Source organism: Coregonus clupeaformis, chromosome 9, assembly GCF_020615455.1.
Source record: "Coregonus clupeaformis isolate EN_2021a chromosome 9, ASM2061545v1, whole genome shotgun sequence".
Taxonomy (NCBI): Eukaryota; Metazoa; Chordata; class Actinopteri; order Salmoniformes; family Salmonidae; genus Coregonus; species Coregonus clupeaformis.
The window spans coordinates 413473-429841 of record NC_059200.1 but is presented as its reverse complement, the minus strand read 5'-3'; the positions used below and the strand labels follow the sequence as shown (position 1 = coordinate 429841).

Sequence of the window (16369 nt, the reverse complement as noted above, 5' to 3'; positions counted from 1 at the left end):
TCAGTCTATAATTTTAATGGTAGGTTTATTTGAACAGTGAGAGACAGAATAACAACAGAAAAATCCAGAAAAACGCATGTCAAAAATGTTATAAATTGATTTGCATTTTAATGAGGGAAATAAGTATTTGACCCCTCTGCAAAACATGACTTAGGTCAGACGTTTCTTGTAGTTGGCCACCAGGTTTGCACACATCTCAGGAGGGATTTTGTCCCACTCCTCTTTGCAGATCTTCTCCAAGTCATTAAGGTTTCAAGGCTGACGTTTGTCAACTCGAACCTTCAGCTCCCTCCACAGATTTTAATATGGGATGAAGGTCTGGAGACTTGTTAGGCCACTCCAGGACCTTAATGTGTTTCTTCTTGAGCCACTCCTTTGTTGCCTTGGCCGTGTGTTTTGGGTCATTGTCATGCTGGAATACCCATCCACGACCCATTTTCAATGCCCTGGTTGAGGGAAGGAGGTTCTCACCCAAGATTTGACGGTACATCGTCCCTTTGATGCGGTGAAGTTGTCCTGTCCCCTTAGCAGAAAAACACCCCCAAAGCATAATGTTTCCACCTCCATGTTTGACGGTGGGGATGGTGTTCTTGGGGTCATAGGCAGCATTCCTCCTCCTCCAAACACGGCGAGTTGACTTGATGCCAAAGAGCTCCATTTTGGTCTCATCTGACCACAACACTTTCACCCAGTTCTCCTCTGAATCATTCAGATGTTCATAGGCAAACTTCAGACGGGCATGTATATGTGCTTTCTTGAGCAGGGGGACCTTGCGAGCGCTGCAGGATTTCAGTCCTTCACGGCGTAGTGTGTTACCAATTGTTTTCTTGGTGACTATGGTCCCAGCTGCCTTGAGATCATTGACAAGATCCTCCCGTGTAGTTCTGGGCTGATTCCTCACCGTTCTCATGATCATTGCAACTCCACGAGGTGAGATATTGCATGGAGCCCCAGGCTGAGGGAGATTGACAGTTCTTTTGTGTTTCTTCCATTTGCGAATAATCGCACCAACTGTTGTCACCTTCTCACCAAGCTGCTTGGCGATGGTCTTGTAGCCCATTCCAGCCTTGTGTAGGTCTACAATCTTGTCCCTGACATCCTTGGAGAGCTCTTTGCTCTTGGCCATGGTGGAGAGTTTGGAATCTGATTAATTGATTGCTTCTGTGGACAGGTGTCTTTTATACAGGTAACAAGCTGAGTTTAGGAGCACTCCCTTTAAGAGTGTGCTCCTAATATCAGTTCATTACCTGTATATAAAACCCCTGGGAGCCAGAAATCTTTGTGATTGAGAGGGGGTCAAATACTTATTTCCCTCATTAAAATGCAAATCAATTTATAACATTTTTGACATGCGTTTTTCTGGATTTTTTCATTGTTATTCTGTCTCTCACTGTTCAAATAAACCTATCATTAAAATTATAGACTGATCATTTCTTTGTCAGTGGGCAAACGTACAAAATCAGCAGGGGATCAAATACTTTTTTCTCTCACTGTAGGTATTGTAGGTGAAGTATTACATTGCATTGATGAGTTTCATTGAATATATAAAATGTGTTCATAGTTGGAAATCTTGGGAAATTCTGTGATATCCAGTGATATGTCAGTTCAGTGTATGCTATTGTTGATATGTTATGGGATGCTGTGGGATAAATAATTGCAGGTAATAGGATCATTTCCATATAAGTGGATAAATACTGTAGATTTAGGCTCTTAAATCCTGAGTTCCGGAATTACTCAATCCAGCCTTGTATGGTTAAATATTTATGTGTGGTATACTATTTTGGTATTTGGAAGGGCAAAGCAGACAGGTTGTTATCTTAGTCATAAAGTGGGTGCCACATGGCGATCTGCTTACGGGGGTTGTCTAGCATCTGCTGCCAGTGTTGGAGACCAGTATTAGAGGCCTGTAAACCCAGCTGGCAGCGGCCCAAGGACTCCTGCTCAACAGGACCTGCCTGGTTCAACACCTCCAAGTCCAGACTGGATTTAGACAGCAGCTCGCGGGGAACCTCCAGCATCATCATCTCATTCCACACTGGGTTCATCTTGTGCTTGACTCGTCGCGTCTGCTTCTTCTTCAGCTTGGTAGTCTGGTGCTTCAGGGCCAGTTTCACAGACAGGTCTAGGAACAAGGAACGAGGCTTTCACTACAGTGAAACGGATGGATTATCCATTCATGGTTGTATGATTTGATGAGCAGTTGTAGGCGTCATACAGTATGAGCTGCAATGGGTTGTATTAATAAGCAGGGTGTACCTATGGAGTCCTTCAGCTTGTCCGACTGTAGTCCTCTAGCCTTCATCACCACCACTCCCAGCCGGTTGGCTGCAGGCAGGTAATTATGGAGAGCAAGATCTCTCCAGCTGACTGGACATCCTGCTGATTATAGTCAATTACACCAATTCACTGTGATTAGAACAGGTCACTTAAAAACGTTTATTCTGCAAACAATGTCAATAACACACAGCAGAAAACTTCAACACACAACAGACTTTGATATACAGTACATAGGTTAGAACAAATATCAAACAAGCAATGTCCATTAAGGAATTACAATAAGGTGTGTACACGTGCCTGTTACCTTGACACCATCATTAACGGACACAAAGGTCTGATTCACTAGTAATCAAATGGACTGGATGAATGGCTGTGTGAGTCACCTCTGTGCCTCAGGAAGATTAGGATTCATTAGGCACAAATTATTATAATAACTGCTATTATGCTTCTGATGCTACCGGTGAATCTCATATTGATCTGAAATCGTGACAATTTAGTAAATGGTCTTCGTGCGTGGGTTAGGGGCATTGAAAGTCCTACACATACTGCAATATGCCCCAATATGTCACTTTACTAAGTGGAATATCTGAGACTCTTACAACCAGGAAAGAGTTTATTGTAAAAGTAATATCATATAAACGTAATGTGTGTGTAGGAGAGGCTTTACAGTCAACCCTCCACCTTTTGTCAAACTGTTATCATGCATAGCCAACTGTGTGGAGGGTTGATTAGTGAAAGTAATTGATATCTAGGGTCTTTGGTCATCCAGTAGTGCACATATGAGGAAGTGGTTCATATTATTTCCAAACAGGTCACACACAAAAAATATGGAGCCCACTAATGGACAAAAAGTCAAGGATTTTGCATTAGCCAATATGCAGCACAGACTAAGCACAATTGGCTTTTATAGGGGGTGCTTGGAAATCATGTTAACTACATCATTTCAACAGCACCAAAGAGCACAGTACAATTTTACAGCTTGAGCGTCCCTTTATAGTCTGCGATCCACACCAAGTAAACACTTTAAAGTAGCAGCCTGACTCACTCTTTGATTTGCTGTGAGCAATATATCAAAGGAGTGGTAAGTAATCGATGCAAAGGGATTGGGGTAGTCTTGTTCTTTGAACAGTGTTCTTCTCTGAGTCATAACTCAACTACAACCAAATCAACGGTTTCATTAAAATGTTTTTCTCTCTTTCAACATCTAATAAATAAAATATCTCCTATCTTTCTTCAGTGGAGTAGCATAGTGTGTGATCTCCTGAGGAGCTACAGCACAGTACACTGCTGTGTGTGTCATCCCCGGCTTCTGTCAGCCCCATCTGCTCCTGTGGTCTCTCTATGCAGCTATGACCACTAAATAAAGGGCTGAGAAACTTCACACTGTGTTAAATGACCAATAATTTATAGTTATTCTTCCGCAGCGGTGTATCACTTGCGTCACAACCTACATCATACAAACTCCTGCCTTCCCCTCCCTACATCTCTCAGCCTCCTCCCTGTCCTCGCTATCTCCTCTATCTGCTCTTCCTTTTCATCTTTCACGTGACTTCTTTATCTCATGTCATCCTCGTATCTCTCTCCGTCATCTCCCGCTCCCTCTCCAGCCCTCCATCATCCCTGTTTGTGATTCCTGGCAGGACTTCATGCTCTCTTGCGCATCCCTGAAAAAAGAAATCCCCAGGGTTTGTGATGATGTAGATTCTGATCTCCTGCCTAGCTTGGAGGCTCACGATGCAGCAGCCAGGAAAGACTGGAGAACTGGCTGTTTTTTATTAAATCCCTATTTGCATTCAGGTGTCCCTGTAGCTGAAGTTTTAATTAAAGAACAGCTTGTTGGGTGGACAGAATGAGCTGTTCCGACAGAAAAGAGAAACAAGATCATATTGGGTTTCTAATAAATTCATTTTTTCAAAGGTTTCCCAGCCTCGCAAATGGATCAGAGCCTGAATAATCTGAAAAGGACTTGCAGTATACATTTTGTCTCTCTGTATGTACTCACCCTTTCAGAGATTTCTATCAAAACGTCCAACAACAATCTCCCTTTCAACCCTGTATACAAATCCTCCCTGTGTCACTGAGACTGAGACGTCAAATGGGATTACCTTTTTCTATAGCAGCTTGAGTAGCTGTCCTTTTTACCTAAATCCTCTTTAGGTTAACATAAAGTCCGATGGTTATCACTGTATCTTGAAGAGGCTTAACAGTGCTTGTTACAGGGTAGCCATACAGACAGGCAGACCAAACCTAGCCATTGAGATAAATGAGTTTGGCCTTGAATAAAAATAATTTTGATCACAGTGCCTAGTATTCAGTTTCACCAGATCCACAGAACAGTTGTCTAGTTTGAGAGCTGGGATGGCTCACGTCACTATCAGATCACCGAGGGGTAGGGGCTGTTGAAGGATGCCATGGCAACACCTCCTTTTTATAACGAACACCTCCTGACAGCTCATAGAAGCAAAGGAGAGCCAATTAGCACAGGTTAGCGATAGTTAGTGGAAACACACTTCATCTCAGAGACGCAGGGAATAGATCTCACCCCAATTCAAAATCACTCATGATTCCACCCATTCTTCAAAAGAAGATAAACAGTTACCGTGCTCCTCATTACTAAAAATGATATCTATGATGGTCTCGAAGAGGAACACAGTTCTATACAATTCCATTTACAAAAATATAATAATATTAAAGGGGACTGCACCCGCTGATTTGGCCCTCTTTTTTTGACTTGCTCCGCAAGAAATGCGGGCGGCCATGACAGAAGCCAAACTCGAGTTGGGTTGGGGGTGTGGTTTGATGTGGGTGTTTCTTAGGTGTGTCCTTGCCACCACCAAGACACACCCACTCAATCAACAAACCTCCTGCAGGTTGAGTTCCCAGATTTGCTAAGCTTTCACCCTACAGAGTAATATGAGAAGAATGCAATTGCTGAATTTAGGTAGACATAACTTTCAAATGTAGTAACAGGTCCATGAAGAATAAACAACCCTTTCCATAATACCATAGAAGCAGTGTTCTGCTAGTATGATAATGTGATCTTTTCATCTTTCATTGTCATTCCCAGCCGATACAGACACTGTGCCTATCAGCATTTTGTCTGGTGGTAATGGGGCTACCTTGGCAAACATGTCAGAGCTGTCATACCTTCCTGTGTGGTGTCCTGAATACTAAAGGAGTTCCCTGATCAGATGCAGAATAGATAGGGTTTCTCCCTCCCCATATTGACTGATACCATTCAATTCAATAATAACAAAATACAATACAAGTAAAAGTCTAGTAAAATTTTAATGCAGAGTGCCAGGTCTCTCTCCATTCAGATACATCAGTATCAGTATCTGTCAGTCTCCATGTGCTGGCTCCAAACATATACACACATAGTCACTGTTCTATTACCAATGGCAGTTAGGATAGGTAATATCTGACACACAAGCAGGTACTATGTTGAAGTTTGAACAAGTCAAACTAAACCTAGCTAAATCTGCTCTCCCCATCGACGACCGTTGGTGAGCAGGCAAGAGGTGAGGCTGGAGGTGATGTCTTTGCCATAGCCCCATTGATGGGCATAGCAGCGTAGATCAGCTCCTCGCCCCTAATCAAAGATACTAGTCGGTCATACACAAACACAAACACAAACACAAACACACACACACACACACACACACACACACACACACAGAACACTGGTTATGATTAGCCTGGTGGAACCAACCTGATCGCTGTGTTCACCTTTCTATTTCACTTCAGATATCATAAAATGTGAAGTGAAATAGAATGGTGAACACAGCGATCAGGCTGGTTCCACCAGGCTAAGATATGCCCTGGACATTGTATGCATCTAAGAAGTAGAAAATAAGCAACAAGTAATGTCAGTTTACATAAATTATGTTTCACTATAGGGTTATCAAATCTATCAAAGTAATAAAGTGGGTTACCTTCTGTACTTGTACAAATGATGAGCCTGTGAAATCTGTTGCCGCTGACAGGTGGTTGCTGGCCGGATACTTGCCAACATGTGGCTGACTGTTCCATTCGTAGGAATGCTCACAGCAAGGGCTTGTCTGCATGATGCTGATGAGGGCCCCCTTGCCCGTCTTCTCTATGCTGGGATGGCCTGTGACAGAGTAATTTAATAGACAGCCAAGTGGTAAATTGCATTTTGTTCTAAATAAATAACAAAGCTTTTTACTAACTCTCCTATTTGTATCTACAACTCTAGGGAATTAGCCTACTATTTTATCAAGCCAGATATTTTGGAATACAACTTTTCACATAGCACACATTACCTGTTGTTGTTGATGAAGCAATCTGTTTCCTCAGGGCAGTAACGTGGGTCACTATGAGGCCTCATGATGGCGTGTCCATAGGAGTCAAGAGAGACTGGCAACAACGGAGGAGGTGTCACAAGGGTACTTGTGTCGCATCACACACTTATATTCTGTGGTCTTGCCTTACATGCTTGAAAATAGCAAGTGAACAGTGAATTAATATATTTTTTGGGGGTCGCTAAACCATTACAATCACATTGCTGGAGATGTTATGATACCCACCTTTGCGCCTTCTGGTAGGTCCTGGCATCCGTTCATGACCAGGGGATCAGTCTGGCACCCAATTGTGCATTTTGTCTAACAGAAAAACAGGGTCAACGATTGTCATCATCCCTCAATTATAAACATAGCTTGAGAAATAACATAATCTCATTTGGAAACTAATACTTAACAGATGTAGACTGACTGACTCCAGATTGGATTAGATCCAGGCCGTTGACGCCATTACACTATGCAACCAACTCTGAAATGTTTTGCTATGGCCCTGGGTTTCTTTGAGTTTGTTGCTGTTAGTTCGTACACTGTTGTAGTCAGACATGAGTTAGCTAGTACCACCATAGCTGCATCCAATATCTATTTGTGCCCTAGACACTAGAGTGCATGGAAATACGATTACCTAGCTAAAGTAGCCAAATAATTAATAGGAAACAACTTTGCCATATTATGATGTCGTCAAATTTACTTTAGAGAGATGGCAATGTTGCCATTACTGTTACTAGCGAAGTTCGTCAAAAACAGCTAGCAATGCTAATGTTAGTTAGCTAAAATAAGGTGGTCCCCTCGATCTTAGTTAGCTGGCTAAAGTTGTACTGCATCTGAAGTCAATCTGGCAACATCACAATCATGACTAAAGGTTTGCCTACTAATTCAATTATTTGCCTTCTTTTGAAATGTTATCTTGTCTACATGCCAAATCTGAGTTTAGGTAGGCTAAAGTTAGCCAGCGATGAAAGTTATGATTATCAATATACATAACCAGACACACAACCAGCAGTCTATGTTCTAGCTACCGGTATACTCACCACCACTGGGGACCAACGAACTCCAACCACCTATTCCGCGTGATAGGGTCCTTCGGCAGGGCATGCAAACCATAGTTGTTGGCTGTGCATCCTGCTGGAGGCATGCATTGCATGGTCAATCCACTTTTCAGTCTCAAACGGCCGTGATCCTTTGAACATGTATGTTGGGGGCGATGAAACAATGGAAGTGGGAAGCGAAGTGGGCAAAGGGAAGCGAAGTGGGCAGAGGGCCGATTTGCACGTGGAGCTTGGCAAAAGGGGGCATTATTTGTTGACATAATTGTACTCCAAACCCAACCTTCTTTTACTCCGTTTTAGACGAGACTGACTTTATGACCAGAACTATCCTATTTACACTTTGCAGTCACTTTTGAAACTAGAATAAATGTTGCTGATTCATATCAATGCCACATAGGCTGTTTTCAAAGGGATTAGTTGGTTTTTAGGGGCAGTTGCTCTTTAACTTTGCTGCCAATGCCATCTACTATACAGTATATCCATGGCAAGGACAGGGTAGCCTACCTGTTTTGGTGGTTGAAGGTCGACCCAGCAGTCTGCGTTGGACATCATGCCCACATCAACCAGCTTGAACCTCATGACGCCCAGGTTGGTGTTCTGGGAGAAGCGGTCACAACTGTACAGGGAGAGAGCCACTTCGCCCTCCACCTCATACCCCCCTGGCAGGGAGAACACCATGCCTTCCTCCCAGCGGGTGTGGCTGGTCAGGCGTCGCGATGAGGTCTGGGCCTCCCTCTGTCCTGCTGCTGAGGTCAGGACTGCGGCCACATACCCCTCACAGCCCGACCCCACACTCAAATGCTTCGCTACAGAGGAAGACAGAGAGGGGAAGGAGGCAACAGAGAGAGGGGAGCAAACCCTTAGAATAGCAGTCTATTGATGTAGTTTTAATTACATTTTTACATTTGACATTTTAGTCATTTAGCAGACGTTGTTATCCAGAGCGACTTACAAATCACATCATCCGTGACCACTCATAGTTTAAAGTAGCTATCAGCAAAAGTCAGTGCTAGTAAGGGGGGGGGAGTAAAGTGGCTGTGGGATTATTTAAGATACTCTTAGAAGAGGTAGGGCTTCAAATGTTTTTGGAAGATGGGCAGGAACTCTGCTGTCCTAGCTTCAGGGGAAGCTGGTTCCACCATTGGGGTGCCAGGACAGAGAAGAGCTTAGACTGGGCTGACCGGAAGATGCCCTCACGTAGGGGTGGGAGGGCCAAGAGACCAGAGGTGGCAGAACGGAGTACTCGGGTTGGGGTGTAGGGTCTGAGCATAGCCTGAAGGTAGGGAGGGGCAGTTCCTCTTGCTGCTCCGTAGGCAAATACCATGGTCTTGTAGTGGATGCGAGCTTCGACTCGAAGCCAGTGGAGTGTGCGGAGGAGAGAATCTCATTAGCTATTCCCAATTCCTTATTTCTGAAATAAGGATAAATGACAAGGTCTGCGAAATATCGTATTATGTAGAATACACTGATGTTATAACTTTATAGGGTATGCATTTATAAGGAGAGTATGCGTATACCTAGTAGATGTGTTTATGACAAACAATGCAGAAGCACTTTGTAAACCCACACAGCATTTACCCCTTTGCACAATCAGTGCTCGACAACACCAGCATAGGTCTCTCCAACAGTTTCTCCAACAGCAAAGCATACTGTACTCCTTGAATAAAAATAGTAATTAGTGAAGCTAAGGGCTTGGATATAATGAGATATAATTGAGCACACGGCATGTGATAAACAAACCAAATAGGCAGGACTCACAGACAGCTAGCCTGCAGAGAACCTGTGCCCTCCGTTAGCATATCTCAACAGGCGTATGATGCTGGTGTGAACAGTGTGACAGCTTGCACCCCTACCCCACCACCAACTAACACCCACCCACCCACCAGCCTGCCGCAAGGCAAAGTAGATGCATTGCTGACCTTTTCATTGGGTGACGCATCAGCATCTACAGTCGATAAGCGTCCACATATGGGGACCAGCCAGCAGAGTGCCAACGCAAAAAAATGTCTGAGCCACTCAATCCCCTTATCAAATCACCCACAGTCTTATGAAGGGGGGAGGCCGGAGGATTGCTTTGTCTCACCACAAATGAAATGAATTATTTTGTAGATGGAGGACGTAAAAGAAACAAGGCAGAATACTGAAATAGATGAAGCCAGGTTGACTGTGGCAGTGTTTGTGCGTCATCACTTTGCCACTCTATTAGCTTCGGAAAATTGCTCCACAAGACACGATGCACTGAGGGGATTGGGTTGTGAGGTCTCCATTTACAATTTCCATCTATTTGTCACTCTTGATTGACTGTTGCCTCACATTTATTTATTATATTTGCAGACAACTGCCAATTAGTTTTTTTCTTTATCTTTGTTTTCATTTGCAGAAGACATCTGCTTGTTTACCTCTTTTGATAATGTTAATAAATGAGGTTTGACAGAAAGAAATGCACTGTCAAGGAAGTACTTAAATATGTTTAATAGGTAAACTAGGGTCAACATGTTTAGTGATACCTCAACCTTCTTAATTTACATGAAGTTTACATACTTGCAGATGATACTGTTGAGATTGTTGCCTTACCTTCTATCACGGTGATGTGTAGCTCGCTCTGTTCGGTATAATAGGTGAGAGAGAAATGCAGCTTAGGGTGGAGGATGGAGCTGCTTGTTGTCATCCCATTGGTAAGATCCCTGGCACAGGGGGTTTCTTCCTTTGAGTCTGGGAAAGGAGGCTGGGTTAGGGCTGGGCAATTCCACGGCAACGGAATTGCACTGAGACAGAGACAAACAAAAATGATTGATTTCAAAGATTAACAAACCATACAACTCTATGCACAATAACTACTTTCAACAATTTACAGTGAACATTTTACTAAAACACATTTACTGGAAGAAATGTGCAGATGCAAAGTTTGGTAACAGAATTTCGGGAAAATCTCCCTGAGTTTTTTTATGTGTCCACGTTTTCCAAAAACTCTGTTAAATGTGCGCTCCTAATTAAGATTCAACGATGTCTGCAGAAAGAATGGGGTGTCAGCTATGACATGACACATTGACTTTGAAAATAAATGAATACATATTGGTTATTGAACTACAGTAAGTGAAGTGGATTTACACCCGGTAATGGAATTGTGTTAACATAATTTATTCATGAGTCCCTGATCTGTACTACACAGAAATGCATAATTATGGATATGAATGTCATTCTCTTCCTGGTGATGTATCCTAAATAGGTACACACAGGTATAAATATGCAATATCCTCCTTTGCATATTTGGGTATTATTCTACACACTGGCTATTATTTTAATGAGCCATGAATTGGTAGAGCACGGCGCTTGTAACGCCAGGGTAGTGGGTTCGATCCCTGGGACCACCCATACGTGAAAGTGTATGCACACATGACTGTAAGTCGCTTTGGAAAAAAGCGTCTGCTAAATGGCATTTATATTATTATATTATTAACAAGACCACATTTGGTTGGTCCAGACCGGACCAAATCTGAACCAATCATAGACGTCTATGTTTCACAAGTTTGGACATCTTACATTTGTTATTTGTTTTTTTGTTTGTTATTTTTTTGAGAAATAATTAACACACAATAGTCAAGTGTGTGTGCTAATTGCTTTTCAAATAGTAAATCCACCTATCCATGTATAGCCAAGTATAGCCAAACTGGCTGTTACTGCAAGGCAATTGCATTCAGGTGTAAGAAAGCACCAAGAATAGCAGTAGGAAGCTCTTAGCCCTCTGGGACCAGTCCTATCCATCATGCATTAGGTTCCATTGACTGGACACATCAATAACACTGAGTGGATGAGTGTAGGGACTAGGGAGGGAAGGAGGGAGAGCGGGGCAAAGCCTTTGATCACAATGCTCTGGCAGGAGGAGACGTGAGTTAAGTAACACAAACACAATTATCTAGACTGAGTGAGTGGTAACTCTAATACAATAGTAGGAAGTGATTAACTACAGTAATTACCAATAACATTTGTTTCTGCCAATGAACTGCCAAGACATTTTTATTCCGATTTACAGATAAAAAGTCGTTGTAATCTAGGTCCAAAAATCCATTTAAATTCCAAGTAAAATTTAACCTGAACATTGTTGAATCTAAACAACTGAAGAGTATTACACATTGTATAATGAAGGCACAGTAGCTACGAAAAGAAGAGGAAATGATAAAGGGATTTATTTGGTTTAAATCAGGGTGTTTGTTCTTGGTTGGGGTTTACCTTGTCTGAGGATCGTGAACGTGTCAGAGCTGTCCGTTGCTTGGTTACCAGCATCAGGCTCAGTCGAGGGTCCCTCGGGAGAGGGCTCGCCCCCCTTCTCTGAGGCATGATCAGGGTAGCTGATGACCTCAGATGAGGTCACAGACGGTTTGGGCTTGTATATTTTGGGAAATTTCAACAATGTCCTTGGTTGGATGGGCTCTGTTGATTTTTCCACACTGAACTAGAGGAGGAGGAAGATATGGTTCAAGACAGGCTAATAAAACTGTAATATGATACAAGGTGTGGTGAGAAATCACAGCTAGTTTGTAGACTGCTTTCATTAAGATATAGTGTTGGTGGTGCAGTTCAAAGACAGCAAGCCTGCTGTATGCACAGAGGGGTTCATTACGGCCATAACAGTCCATTATCACTGCAGTCTGGCAATTCACAGGAAAACATGTAACACCAATTTACAGTGAATGCACCTCTCTGACAGTCAGCTAAGTGTGGGCCATTCAGATGGGTGAGTTATGGTTACACTGATAAGAATTTCCATCCATTCTCCTGGGCTTGCATCATTACTCTCCCAAATCAAACTCTAAAACTGGTAACTGGTAGCTATTATATTAAAGTATAGAACTGTATTTATGCTTGTGGAATAAATTGCACATTGTTAAGTTACATTACATAATGGGATATAAACATTTCAGAGGAGGACTAAAGAGTAAGGTTGTTATCTCTCCAACCAGCAAGTGTTCTTTCACCTCCTTAGCAGCACATTTGAGGTACTGCAAAAAGCAAGCTGACTGGAACATGGTGTCCCCCTGGAGCATGCATCATGTGTGAGGGCTTGTGTAAGCTGAGGAAAGGAAGGCTGTGTGCAGCCTGGTCTCGTAGACTAGACGTAACATAGTAAATGTAAATCTGGGACGCTCAAATTAGTATGATATGTTATGTTTGGTATGGTGTTACATAAGACAGAAGGTTAGGAGTTAGGTTAAAGGGTTAACGCAAACGTCTAGTAACCCAAAGGTTGCGTGTTTGAATCTCATCACGGATAACTTTAGCATTTTAGCTAATTAGCAACTACTTAGCATGTTAGCTTAACCTTAACCCTTTAACCTAACTCCTAACCCTAACCTTAACCCTAACAACCCTTTAACCTAACTCCTAACCCTAACCTTAACCCTAACCCCTAGCCTAGCTATCGTTAGCCACCTAGCTAACATTAGCATTAGCCACCTAGCTAACGTTAGCCACAACAAATTAGAATTCGTAACATATCATACGTTTTTACAATTTTTAACATATTGTACGAATTACAAATTTGTAAAATATTGTACGAATTGCAAATCATAACACATCATACGAATTGTAATTCGTAACATATCATACGAAATGGATGATGGACATCCACAAATGAATACATACTAAACGAAACTTAACATATCATACTAACTGGAGTGTCCCGGATTTACATTTACTATATTAAGTCTACCCCTGAGTCCAGGTTGTAGCGTGAGCTGCAGGGGTATCCTGCTCCTCCCCAAATTACACTGACACAGATGTGCAGGGAACCTACGCATTCATTATTAGGCTAGTTCTAGCAGTTTCTTTCCGCTCTAAAAGATTCTGAATCACTCATCACCTAGTCCCAAACTCATCGGATGGGTGGGTGCAAACATGTGCATGTCTTTTTTTTAAAAATTGTTATCTGCTTCTAACACCATTATTTAGCCATCTTCAAATAAGACCCATATGCAGGAGCACTAGACAGCCCATAAGGCCATAGGAATTTCAAATAAACACACTGTAGTTCTTCAAAGTGGTTGCTGAGGTGTTAAGTCTGCTTCAAAGCTGTGGGATCTCACTCTATGACTAATCAGTCAAGGTCAAATGTGGACATACGTACGACACCTTTCGCTTGGCTCAGAGAGAGGATGGGTGGGTTCACTCTAAAGGGGACTGCAACAGACAATCAATCTTTCCCCAAGAAAGGACACGGTTTGTGAGCAGAACTTTGATACAATGCCACAAGTCAAGTCACAGGTTAAGCCTCCTGCAGCCCATAGGAACATGAATACAGTGCTCTACTAACTGTACTCCAGTGCCCATAACAGTAAAAAGACAACAAATGGTCATTAGAGGAGCCAATTGGAGGGCCCTATCTTACCGCAGTCCATTATTGTAATGTAACCCCTATCTGATGTTTTTTTACTGCTGCATTTCCTGTGTTACAATCTATATATCAGTTAAGGGAGATATCAAAGGCTGTCATAAGCAGATATGTGGAATCGTCTTAGCCTACCAACTTCTTTGTTCAAAAATCAAAAGACTAGTTGTTATGTCAGTGTATTAACCAACTGTAGTTAGCTATATTATTTACCAGGATTTCATGCCACACAGAGAAACTGTAGTTACTCAAATCAAACAGACAGGACAAAGCTTTCTGCACTACAATTATAGATCACCTATGAGATAAAAACAGCTCTACACGTGACATGACATTTAGTCAATGTTCTCACTCAATAACCATGGCATTCACTCCAGTCCCACGTCACATAAACCTAGTCACACAGATTCCCCAAGTCACCTGCGGTGCTGGTAATTACCCTCCCAGGAAAGTAAGTTCTCTAAGATCTGAGTCCATGTGCAAGTACTGTAGTAGGGCAGCTCACCTGCTCTGAGGAGTGCAGAACACTGGGTTTAGCCTTCTCTGGGTCTGCATCTTCACCACTTTCCAGCTTGCCTTTCTTACAGGACCTGCAGATCAGTGAGAGCCCAAAGAGAGTGAGGATGCCTGACGCAGTGCCCAGCGTGGCACCAAGGACAGCAGCTGTGGTGAAAATCATGCTGGTCAACAAGGGCAACACAGGAAAAAATAAAGAGGAAGAAGAAAGGAAGCTAAAAATGTCCAAGTTACTCTTCAGGCAGCATTACAAATAAAGATGCTGAGATGCTGATTGGTTAGTCTGCAGCAAATGTCCCTCAAAAATAGGAAGATTTTTCAGGAGACAGGCTGCACTACATTCGGGTCCCAGCAGTTGGTTGCAAGCACTTTCAGTATGCAGTTCCCTCATCCAGAGACAGAGGGAGAATGTTCCTGTCTGCAGAAGAGAACAGTGTGAGAGAGATGCAGTCTGCTTGCATAGATTCAGTGAGAGGAGGGATGGGGTAAGGACAAAGGGAGAGAAAGGAGTGGGAGGGTACAGGCTGGCTGGCTGGCTGGCTAGCTGGTTAGGACAGAATATGTCTGTTTCATTGATGCTTCCCTTCCCAGTCTCTCTTTTGCTCTTTATCTCTAAGTTTCTCTCTCTTCCTTCCTTCTCATCCCCACTACCACTTTCCTGTTGCCGTCAGACACATCCATGTCTGACATCTGAATGACGTCAGAGATAAAAATCCTGCTCCCCAGAATAACCTTTTTTACACACCAACGGAAAGTTTTAAAAAAACTGGCTGATCTCATTCCTTTCTCTCAATGCACTATCCCAATTATGCTGTTCAGCCAGGAGAATGTGCACCACCACAATATTGCTGTTTATTCCTCATGGTTAGGCACAGGATACCTCTCTGAATTGAACATCTCTCTCAATCTGAAATTGCTAGAGTAAGAAGACATTTAATTTAGCCACATGAACAGTAAAAAAATATATATTCTCGCTGTGGGGGAAAATCTCTCATCAAATTCTATATTTGGTCCTCCAACTTTGGCATTAATATCCAGTTTCCATGGAAACAACATAACCCACACTACAAACAGACCCCCCAAAACCTGTGAACATCTTGGGGCAAAGCACTGTTCTTAGCACTGCCGTAACCAAAAGTACAGTACTTGAACATGACACATGAAAAGGCTCATTTACTAACAACAGTAGCTGACTGCAAGTAGTTTCACTTTTGCAAGCTCTTCTGGAAACATGCTGTATAATGAAAGCAATCATCATGGCTGTCTGGATAACTTAATAACACTTCAGTCTTCTTTTACATTCTATCCCCATGTCTAGATGAATCACATCCTGACATTTCCCTCAGGGCACTGGCCGTCTCGCCAAACTGTGTGATGAGGTATGACTTATGATGCCTCAGTTTGGTTTTCCTGACCGCTTTCATTCAGATGGCAATACTGGTTCATAACTCTCATTTTTAACACAGCTCATCTATACATTTGAAACAAAAATATAGCATTCTATAGGTTTAAATGTATCCAGTAATCTACATCCATTGTTACATTATTATCATTTCAGACAGTGAGGGTAGTCCCTTTTAAGACAATACTCATTCATGGATGTGAATTGAACATGCAAGAGCACAATATGTGAATTGAAGGACAACCCAATGTAGAATGTAGGCCTAATCTTTGATGCCACCTTGAGGATGTAAGAGAAAGTAAAAAATAAAATAAAAAAGGCCTACATTGTAAGCAGTTTAAAGGGGCAATCTGTAGTTGCTACATTCATTTTTGGATGTATAACTTAATGATATGTACCCATTGATTCTTGAAGAATACAATTT

At 42.4% G+C, this 16369-nt stretch overlaps 1 protein-coding gene across 1 annotated transcript; it reads right to left on the bottom strand.

Moving 5' to 3' along the window:
• Positions 1-1440: 1440 nt before the first annotated feature.
• syt13 (synaptotagmin XIII) lies at positions 1441-15184 on the bottom strand. The gene is given in 7 exon segments (XM_041885193.2): positions 1441-2122; positions 2257-2340; positions 2343-2379; positions 8150-8451; positions 10220-10357; positions 11873-12095; positions 14533-15184. Coding segments are annotated over 7 exon segments (1263 nt in total). The 5' UTR covers positions 14707-15184; the 3' UTR covers positions 1441-1817.
• Positions 15185-16369: the final 1185 nt, after the last annotated feature.